Genomic DNA, 11338 nt, shown 5'->3' with positions numbered 1-11338 from the left:
GTTGCTATAGCGCCCCCCTTTGGCCAATTGATGTAATATTGCCTCATTCGCATCCTCCCATGACCCTCTACCTCTGTGCCAAATTTCACATGGATTGACCAAGTCAGTGAGGAGAAAAACGTGGAACAGACACACAGACAGACAGAGTTTTCGTCATTATATAGCAGGATAAACAGTCTCAGACTGAGTTTTACTCTTGTTTATGGCGTGCATGTGTGGTTTTTTCGCCACAGGCAGGGCTCAGCCGCTGCTCTTATACACACACAGACAGCGGATAATTCGAGAGCTGACAATGGCTGCACTCGTTGCGTTGCTGTGTGTTACGTGTGGCCCTGCATTGTGGTATATTGTGTTGCACACCCTAGTGGATGTGGGTGTTGTGTCTCCCCCTCCTCTCTGCCTGTCTCTCTCTCTGTAGGAGCGCAGCACCTGAGAGCAATTGGGAGGAGAGAATAAAAGGGAGCTGAGGGCCCGCAGCAGCACAGCAGCAGTTCCTGTTTCGTTCCCAGCATGAGCGTGTTGGGTTTTGTTATTTTAGTTTGGGTTGGAGATTTAGATTAAGTTTAGTTTCAGTTTAGGCATTTAGGGGGGTGAGCTGGGTGTGGTTGTCCCAGCAACTTCCCTATCTTTTGTTTCTTTTTGCTATCATTTAAGTTTTAAGTAATATTTCATTCTTGTTAATAATAAAACCTTTGTTTCCCTTTTCCCCCTGCAAACTGTGTCTGGCGTCGTTTCATATGCTGCAGTCTCTAGTCTAGCCTTTGTCTAATTAGAGAGGCCGTGACACTGTGCATGTAACCTTTGCGAGTGAAAACACCACACAACGTAAAACAAATGATCAGATCTGGCTTCAGATAGATCGACACAGCGGATGCCACTCAGTTAAAAAATGCCTTGATCAGTCCTGATAACAATCACTAAGATCCCATCCCTATATTTTTGTACTCTCAAACTTCCTGAGAGCTTTAAAAATGAATCATAGCTGATACAACATAAACTCAACAAGGTAAACATCATGATGCTAGTAATATAATCTGACCTGTTGTGATGGCAGCGGGGGTCTGGAGAAGGCCAGGCTGAGTTTAGTGGCTTCCTGGGACACTGCCTTCACTGCCTGGTCTGAGGACAGAGGAGTCACAGTTATGTCACATTTAAAGCTCCCACTAAAAGCTCCACAATCTGGAGGTTTTTAGAACCAGCACACAAAAATGAATGTGTTGTTTAATATAAAAATTATGCAAAAATATGTTTGTTAAGTAACAACAAGACATCCAGGGTGACAAGATGGGATTTTTTTACTAATTATGGAGCCTTCACAGAAGCAGGAAAAGGAACAGGAAGTGGAGGATGGCCACAATAAATGATACTCAACTCAGAGTGTCCCAGAAGTTAGAGAGATTGAACGCTCCATCTGACTCATTGGACTCTCCGTCTGTGGTGGAAAATGGGCGTTAGGTTAGCAAACCTTCCCACTTCCAGGGAAAACATCATACTAACATGCCAAAAGGAAAAACCCTCGTACCAAGCCCTTAAGTTAATGCCTGGATTTGTATTTTACTTTAAAAGTCTACAATGTGGGAATAAGAATAAATGTACTTCTAAAATTCTTGAATTTTTATTATTATTCTTCTTATAAATGAAAAATGGTGATACGTGAAACCATTCGTCAAATAATTGGTTACTTAATCACCAAAATGTGAAGATTTGCAGCTTTTCTCTGTTTTAAATCAGTGTAAACTGAATATATTTGGGTGTTGCAACGTCGGTCAGACAAAACAAAACATTTGAAGACATGACCTCAGCTCTCATAACTTGTGATGGGCACTTCACCGTTTCTGACATTTTATAAACTAAACAACTGATTTAAAAAAATAATAACAGATAATGGAATAATCCCTAGTTGCAGCGCCACAAATAGCTACAGGCTGCATGAAATGTACAAGCTTAAGACTTTTTTTTGGCAATATGGCAACATTATGTTCATGTATATGGCTCATTCCTAGTAATGGTTGCTTTTCATTACTGGCTGGTGTTATTAAGTTGTCCATTTTGTGTTCTGTCGCACCCAGTTTGCAAACTGACATATTTTTCATTGCATTGTTTATGCTGTACCAGCAATATATCTATAATAATATATGATAATATTTCTGGGTGGATGTGTACTTCCATGGAGGGAAAATTATTTATTTATTACGGAAGCGTATTGCATTCACTTGACACATAAAAAAAAAAATCTGTTTTTCGGAGTAATTTTTTCTTCTGCTGTTTTTCTGAGTATTTTTTTCAGAGTTAGAGCAATAGAACAACAGACACTTTTATTCCTTTCTTGAGAGCTCGATATAATGGAAGCAAACATAAGGTGCCTACGTAAAGTCGACAAACTAATGATAACACCATCTATATGACTTAAAGACAAGAGTATCTCCCAGTGTCTCAAACCCAAAACAAAGTAAAACTGGATTAAACTAAACAAGCGGGTCATGTTTGCTTCCATTATATCGAGCTCTCCACAAAGGAATGAAAGCGTCTGTTGTTCTATTGCTCTCTTAACTCAGAAAAAAATACTCAGAAAAACAGAAAAAAATTACTTGATAAAACAGATTTTTTTTAATTTGTCAAGTGAATGCAATACGCTTCCGTAATTTATCATGTGTTTTGGTCTGCTTATTTTATCCATAAACCTTTTCTCAAGTGTTTTTTTTTTCTAGAAAATGTAAAAGATCATGATATATATGCATATTTATAAAACATGTGGGCAGCAGATTTGATCCAAATTATACACTCAAACTTGAAATGTACACTCAGCTGCCAATTTAAAAACATTTGATGACAAAACTGGTTTCGAGAGGTGTTAATTCAACTTTATGGTCATTCTGGAGGCTGCAGAGCTGTGTTGTGTTTTAATCCACACCATTTAAAGATTTGCAATATTAGAACAAAAATATAAATCAAATAGTAAATGCTAATGTATTATGATAGGTTAACCTACTCAGCGATATATAAAGTGATTACTATGATCCCCACCTTTACCAGCTAAGTACAACATTAAAGTAATATTCACACTGACATCACTTATTATAATTCAACAGCATAATTATGATTCTGAAATGGTGCTTTCTGTATTGAGAACTTTTACTCAGTACTTTAAGTATATTTTGATGCCTTTGTACATTTGCTTGAGTACAATATTGAATGCAAGACTTTAACTTGAAGCAGTGTATTTTTATTTTGTAGTATTGCTACTTTCACTCAAGTTATATTTCTGAATAGTTCTTCCATCTCTAACTAAAGACAAAAACAACTCGCAATATTGTTTAAAACTAACGTTACAGCCTCCAAAAATGATCATGGATGTAACGTTACATCCACACGTCTCTGACACAAGTTTTACAAAAACTGAATATTAACACCAATATATAAGGTAGCTAACGTTAATTAATTAGCGAAGAACTGTTGCTATGACTAGTTGTAACGTTAGCTGTATGTAAGTTACCAAATACACCGACAACCTGAGTATTTATTTTAACCAAAGACTTGAGATAAAAATCGGACAACTTCGTCACAGTTTAGCAAACAGACAGGGGGTAGCTCCATCTAGCTTAATTTGTAAAAGTAAATATTAAAATTCACAGCTAAGAAATCGTGCCCAGACTAACTCTACATAAAAAATAAATAACCGTTTTGACAGTTTAAGCGAAGGTTAGCACTTTAGCTTTACATCTGCTAGCATAACTTCTAGCTCGGCTAACGGCTGACTATTTGTGCTGCGTCACATCTGATGTGTCACATTTACCTCTGACCCGGTCTCTAACACACTGGATGGAGTTCAGAAGATTTCGTAAAGGCACAGAAACATTTCCACCACTATTATCAGCACTCATGTCACCAAAGTTTCTGGGCAGCTAACGTCAGATACACGCGTGTTGTGGAACTAAAGAACGACAGGAAGTGGGACCGGGGACAAAAATGAGGGAGGCACCGACACTGCAGCCGGAGGAAATAAGAGATGACACATTTATTATGGCTTTAGTGACACTTGGTGGTGAAACTAGAGTATTTCAGGCAGAGACTGACTCCACCAGTTTAAAATATGTTTTATGCTTTTTAGAGAGATTTTAAGAATAAATAGCAGAGGCCATTTTAAAATTGACCTCAATTTGAAGCAGGTTATTGGCATGAATTTAAATTTTATGCAGTAATATTAGCTACTGGGAAAAACTCACCTTAAATTTGTCTAATAAGCAAATGTTTTGGGATGACAGAGACATTTTATAGGCTATGATAACAAATTATCATTATTTTTATTTTATATTGGTGACATCTGTTTCTCTGCAAAGAAACTCAATAACAGCAATAAAATTCGTACTTTTGTTTCGCAAAAAAATAATCTTGTTTCAGCTGGATGAAAAACTGCATTTTATTATCTAAATACTTGATTGCAACTAAGGTGAAATATGTGTCTTTTAGGAACATTCACTGGTATAAATCCTGCAAATTTCTTTTACCAAAAAGGACACTGATGTTACTAGGGTTACAATGATATTAGATTTTCATGGTACGATAACCATCTCAGAAAAAAATGCAGTTTCATGGTATTGCAGATTTTATATTTTCATCAGTCAGAATGATTGCCAAAGGAATCAAAATGGAGGGCTTATTTTTGGTTGAATGAATATTTTATTACTCTAACTGAGACTTGAAAGTCTTTCCTTTTAAAGTAACTAAAATAAAGGGGAGAATCTCCTTACAGTCGCATTTTTTTTCCCAATATCGTAGATAAGCAGATGTATACATGGTGCAATAACTGTCAACGTCATATCACTGTATATCTTAAAACCGGTATATCACTACAACCCTAGATGTTACTTGAACTTTGGACTTAACATTTATGAACAGAGCCATGCGCAGAGATTTTATGTTTTCTGTCACAGAACAGCTGGCTTGATGATACCTGTTCAATAAAGTTTTAAAAAAGTTAAACAACAAAAGTAAAAGAAATTTTAATTTTAATCATTTATCTTGTATCAACAGGGGCCAAAAGCTTATTTATGCCCTGGGGCCCCCTCGTATGTTAATCTGGCCTCATTAACATTTAATGAGAGCTTACTGAGTTGAAACTGTTTTGAAACTCACCATTCCATCATTTGTGTTATTTATTACAGTGTGTAAGCCAGTATGTGATAACATTGTGTTGGTATCATCAGCAAACAAGATAGGACAAGAAAATTTTCAGACCACTAAAGAAATCATTAATGTAAATAAGAAATAATAAAGGTCCCAAAATAGATTCTTGTGGTACGCCACATGTTATTTGAACAGTTTTTGAAGCACATCCAATTATTGATACCTATTTTTCCCTGTCACTCATATGTGGTTAAATATATATATAGTTGACCATAGGTATCTCAAGTAACTACTCAAGCACATCATCCAACAATGATTTAACGCTTTATTAAACAACAAACAATATAAATAACATTATTCAGGTGTAGAAACTCTGAATGTTTGGGGTTAAATAAACAGTGAAAAACTCTTAAACGTCAGCATCTGTGTTTGAATATGCCAACAAACAGAAGAAGTAAAGCCTATATAGAAACATGTGAGTGCTTAGCTTCATGCTGGCTGAGCCTCTCTCAGTAGTATATAAAGGCACTACTTTCGCTCCTTGTTAAAAAAGAAGATTCCAGTCGCGATTCCAATCAGACACAAAACGAGGCTTGCTATGAAGAATAAAGCTGCAGGGCTCAAACTGCTCTGACTCTTCTCCAGCTCTGTGGATGACACAAAAACAATCACATCCTTCTGTTAAATGTATGAGAAGGCGGAGAGTGAAGGAATGGTTTTTATTTTGCTGAAGTTTCATTTATAAACATTGCGTATGCACAAAACAAGACCTGAAAGAGGCGTACGCCACTTCCCACACAAAAGTTGTGATCTATAAAAACAGACTTGATGGGAGAAACTTTGACTCATGCTTATGAACATTTTGGAGACGAGAAATTGGCGACGTAGACGGTGAGTTGGAGGCCTGATTGTAGAAATGGTTGAATATTTTTTGGCCACGCCATTTTTGGCTTTTGTTTGTGCATACATTTTTAGCATGGATCTTATGTACTGTTTTATAAATGAGACCCCAGAACAGAGAAGAACTTTGTCTGAGATGAGTAACCATGTGATGTCTTAGACCAATGGTTCCCAACTGGTGGGTCCATTCTGAATGGACTGCAAGTGACTTGCAAACGTGTCTAGTTTGTAAAAAACATTTCCGAGACAGAGCTCCATTTTTTAAGCACTGTTTCCTGCTGTAGAGTGACTGACTAACAGACAGCTACTTGACAGAGACAGCAAACTAGCTTGATGACATGGCCAAACGCAAGTATGACACTGAATGTGTTAAACTGTGTGGACTTTGAACTAACGACTAAGGCAGAATTTATAGTTCTGCGTAGAGCCATACGCTGTACCCTTCACCATGGCCTGACATGCACCTCCCCAGAAATGTAACTACATGTCGCAGCGGCGCAGACCTCCTGTCTATTTTTGTAAGCTGAAACCATTTCCCTCAGTGGAAAGGAAGCTTTTATTTTCTTTAATTTCACAGATAAGAAACATTAAATTGTGAAGACAATAAGGCCTCCACAAAAATAGTACTTTACTTGTCTTGTAATAGTCTTGTGTGTAATTTATCCTTTGTGGATTTATACTTCAGAATTTATCCTGGCTTCATATGAGCAGAGGAAATCGCTGCACGTTGCTAGGCTAATTTATACAATGTAAAATGCCATTAGCTTGTGCTAATAACGTTAGCATGTTACATTTGCTTGGAAAACATGTTTAGTGTAAGACAAATGTTTTGTCGGTGAACCTCGGGAGTTGTAATGGAGACAAATTTTGTAATGTTACCTTTGTTAAATGTTGCTGTTGTCCCTGGCTTTATATGAGCAGAGGAAAAGTTCACTGGCCGCTAGGCTAATTTATACAATGTAAAATGCCATAGGCTTATGCTAAAAACATTAGCATGTTGTATTTGTGAGGAAAATGTGTCCAGATAAAGACAAGTGTTTGTCTGTGAATGCTGCAAATTATAGTGAAGCTGGTTTGTGTACTTGTGTTTGAAATTGTTGCTATCAAGTCATGTTTCATGTGTGTTTTGAGTCAACTAAACTTTACAGCACTTCACACAAACCCCACTGCCAACTAGTATTTTGGAGGTATAACTGCAGAGTGACACAGCGGCACAACGGCATAGGCTATAGCATAGGCTCTGCATAGAGCTGACGCACGAGTATAAACCCAGCTTAAGGAGAAAACTGGACCTCGTGGCTTGACCAGTTGGGAACTAGTGTCTTAGACAGTCCTAAGAAAAATGACTCCAAAATGAATAATAAGAATAATTACAACAGTGATTTGAACGACAGACAGCTCTTTGTCTTACCCCAGCTCTTGCTGAGAGGCTGATGTAAGGTTTGATGCTCCACCAAACAGGAGTAAACGTCTCCCTCCTGAGGGGTAAAAATCAATGTTGAAATTCTGTGGAATGTCCCGTCACTGTTGTGGAGGTAACGCAGGTCCAGCACCCCCTCGGTGATCTCCACCCCGTTCTTTGTCCATGTGAAGTTGATGGTGGGGGGGTAGAAGTGATTGGCCAAACAGAAGAGAGTGTTCAGCACACCGTCCTCTTCCTCATACCGGGTGTAGATGGAGATATCTGGAGCATCTGGTCAATAAGAAAAGAATGGAAAGAACTGACATTGAGGGTGTGATTTTATATTTATTATCATTATCATTATTTTATATATAATGATTAAAAATTCTAATTTTATTTTAATAAAGTTGAATAAGCTCATCACCTTGCCGTAGAATAGCACCCGGATCTGCTTTTAGTGCTCTACCTAAAATGCTGTGACAGTGAACAATGCTAGCTTTAGCAAATTCATAAGCCGTTTTCGTTATCTCTTCTGCAGACTGTGGCACGTGAGGTATCGCAATCACCATTTCATCCTTGCTGAAATCAGCATACGCGGCCACATCCCCGTCAACAAGGGCATCCACCCGCACTTCCCCTGATTGAAAGCACGAATAGATGTAGTGGAAGTCATGGAGAGGCGCTGAAAAGAAGGAGATGAAACAGCATCACAAGGTGGAGGCACTTTAAACACTTTGCAAGTTGATTATCAGACTGTACTGACAATAATCAAAATCAACCAACTGGGATGGTGGGTGAAACATTTTATTCTAGCAGACAGCAGCACTATGATACACAATACTCAACTTGTAGACAAAGGAATAGTTCAGCATTTGAGGAAGTATGCTTCTGCTTTCTTGTTGATGTATGATGATGTACGATGACAGTGGTACAGATCTCATGATAGTGACAATGACGAGATGTTAGGAGATATACAGGAAGACAACTAATGTTATGTTATGTTGATAGTGTGGTTGAGACATACAAATAAATGCCGCTGAGTGTTTGGAAGCAACATGTCTGCATATTTGTTGAATGTTATTTGTTGAAGGTTCACAGGCTGAGATCAATATAAAAAGACTTTGGATGTCAGGCAGATTAGACCTGTGACACACACAACTGTTTAACTTTTATAATAAATCTAAAAGGATGACTGACATGAAATATAAATCTGAAGTAAGACATTTTTAGAAAATTTTCCCCTGCCTCCCAGAAAATTAAGACTATACCCCTTCTACAAAAAGAAAAAGTACATCATTATAAACTTTTACTTTCACTTTACACTTGCTGAGTTCTGGACAAAGAGCCATGTGAACTCTGACAAAGGCTGTAGATCATGTCTTACTTGTTGCAGATGTAGCTCCGGTGAATACGATCAGCAGGATCACAAACAGAGTCATCTTAACTTCAAGTCTGTTGCTGTGTTCTGACAACAAAATGTCTGAGGTACGAGCTCCAAACAAGCTTTAAGCAGCCAATCAGATATGATTACACTACTGTTGCCGGGTGGAACATTTTATAGCTCTTAAGCCACGATCAGGAAGTTGTCCTATTTACAGTTGTCTTGAGAGGAAAAATAAAGGAGTAAGATCAGAAATATGTCAGAATCAACTGCATTTGGCAGAAGCAGCTTTTAACAAAAATAATTTATGTTTAACAATAATCTAAAATTTAATTGCAAAGGTGAAGAAGTGTGTGCAGGATTCACAATTGTTATTGATCCAAAACTAAAATAGCCCAGCACAGTGTTTCCCAACTGGTGGGTCGCAGGCCAAAAGAGGGTTGCGGGTCCATTCTGAATGGACCCGCAAGTGACTTGAGAACATGTCAAGTTCGTAAAAAACAGACTCTATTTGCAGTGCATTTTTATTTAAAAGTGCCATTTCCTGCTGTAGGGTGAATAACTAAGGACGCATTCACACTGGCGCTATTTGGTCCGCTTAAAACGAACCCTGGTCCACTTCCAAGGATAGTTCGGTTCGTTTGGAGTGGTGTGAACGCTCATTCGAACTCTGGTGCGGACCAAACAAGCGAACCCTGGTCTGCTTGAAAACTGGGGGTCTCGGTTCACTTGCAAGTGAATCCTGGTGCGGTTTGCTTACAGTGGGAAATGCAAACAGACTATCTAGCGAACCAAAGAGAGGAAGTGACGTAGAGCGCAGTGCATTTTGGTGTTTTTGTGGTGACCAAGCTGGCTGAAGGGGATGGATTTCCGTTTTCGGTCCTGGTCACTCGATGAGCCGGGTTTTCTTCTTCCTCATGTTTTTTTTCTTCCCGGTCAGTGGTCGTTTTGGGCAATACCACCCCCAAACGAGCAGCTGTTGTAACTGTGTGACGTTGTCCAGGCGGTTTGGTCCGCTTTAAAAAGTGCAGTGTGAAAGTGAACCGAACCAAATGAAGGTGTGAAATTTTTCGGCATTCCCCGCCCAATCGAACTGAGTCCCCCGGACCATCCTGGTGTGAATGTGCCCTAACAGACAGGTACTTGACAGAGACAGCAAACTAACTCGACGACATGGCCGAACGCAGGTATGACGCTGAATATCCTCCTGAGAACCTGCGTCCTCATATGAAGACGTTTGTTGCACCTTATACTTCCTTCTACTTAACTTAGACCTGTGACAAGAAATCTTTAAACTGAACTGAATAGACAGATTTTCTAAGTGTTGTGTTTTTGTATTTGTACTTGACATTTATTTTGTCAGTTGAATACATTCATTGTGAAATGGAAGGCATCACACACAGATCTCAGATCAGTCTCCCTCTGTGTGGTCCACGGGTTTGATCCCAGACTTTGATATCTCATGATGTTTCCTGTTTTCCTGCTCGTCTAAATAAAGAGGAGTCTTTGCGTGACAGAGGACTAAGCCGTCTGCTTCAGGTCACTCACACTGTGAAACTGAGATCTTTCTTTACGGACGTCGTGACGGTCGAGTCTGAACTTGATCAAAGTGTGTCCCTTGATCAAATCTCTGCTGTTTAAATGTTGTTGTTGGAGGTCAACATGAGGCTCTGCGTTAAAGACTCCTCTCCACTCCCAGTGACAGTTTTAGCAACAGTTTTAGTTACTAACTCAAGTTACTAACTCCAGCTTTAAATCTTCCCTTACTCCTCAAATCCGCATGACTTTAACTGAAGATGAAAACATCCACTTTGGAAGTTATCACCATTTACAATAGCAGAAGCTGCATGATCTGTCTTGATAAAAAGTAGAATGACGTTGTTGGTTCTAGTTGAAAATCTTTGTGCAGTACACCCAAAAGGCCATCAGAGGGCAACGTGCACCTATGGTTTCAAATGATACTAATTAAGACACACACCTGCAGCTGAAGACAAAGTCATTACAGTATCAGATGGATGCAGAGCTGTGCTGCACAGAGACATGGGCGAATTCAGTCGACAGAAAAAGTGTGTTTGAGAAAGAAGAAGAGAGAAGAGTATAAAGAGACGAGGGATGTTTACAGAAGACAGTGGGGAGAGTGGTTGGTGGTCAGTTGACAGTCAGGCAGGTTAGTTCATGTTTCAAGTTGTAGTTTGTATTCTTCTTCAACAAATATCCCGCCTTTTTGCACCTGCACAACTGCAATTTTTGCTTCTGATACATTGCATTGTGGGGGAGAGTATAAAAGAGTGTGCACTTGAAGGATGTGGCAGTCATCCCACTTATTGGATCAAGCTGAATACAAAAAACAGATCACCTTGAGAGTGATGTCAAACTTCTCATCGAACTGCAGGCAAAAAAGCTTTGTTCCTTTGAAGGTCAATTAGGAGAACTGTGGTGGCTGACACAAAAATGCACTGTTCATACATTTTCCTGCGAAAAGTAATGCACCGAAATTTGTGCATATCCCCCATAATGATGAGCCAGTAATT

General features: G+C 38.9%; 2 protein-coding genes across 2 annotated transcripts in view; both read right to left on the bottom strand.

Annotated features, from left to right (window-relative positions):
• The window catches only part of ccndbp1 (cyclin D-type binding-protein 1), an 18091-nt gene extending 14144 nt beyond the window's left edge, over nt 1-3947 (bottom strand). The window contains exons 1-3 of the mRNA XM_050039422.1: nt 3794-3947; nt 1373-1432; nt 1040-1119 (exon numbers count right to left, since the gene is read on the bottom strand). Coding sequence (XP_049895379.1) covers nt 1040-1119; nt 1373-1432; nt 3794-3881 — 228 coding nt within the window. The 5' untranslated portion in view covers nt 3882-3947. The remainder of the gene's footprint in view (nt 1-1039; nt 1120-1372; nt 1433-3793) is intronic.
• Nucleotides 3948-5431: 1484 nt separating this feature from the next.
• On the bottom strand, nt 5432-8949 carry LOC126386833 (H-2 class II histocompatibility antigen, A-Q alpha chain-like). Its single transcript, XM_050039454.1, has 4 exons — nt 8811-8949; nt 7851-8108; nt 7436-7717; nt 5432-5771 (listed from the first exon to the last, which is right to left on the bottom strand). The coding sequence occupies exons 1-4, from the start codon at nt 8863-8865 to the stop codon at nt 5653-5655; spliced, it is 714 nt and encodes a 237-aa protein (XP_049895411.1). The 5' UTR covers nt 8866-8949; the 3' UTR covers nt 5432-5652.
• Between the last annotated feature and the right edge of the window lie 2389 nt (nt 8950-11338).

The sequence above is a fragment of the Epinephelus moara genome, chromosome 24 (assembly GCF_006386435.1).
Source record: "Epinephelus moara isolate mb chromosome 24, YSFRI_EMoa_1.0, whole genome shotgun sequence".
Taxonomy (NCBI): Eukaryota; Metazoa; Chordata; class Actinopteri; order Perciformes; family Serranidae; genus Epinephelus; species Epinephelus moara.
The sequence above is the reverse complement of the archived record's forward strand: the minus strand, read 5'-3'. Positions and strand labels throughout refer to the sequence as shown.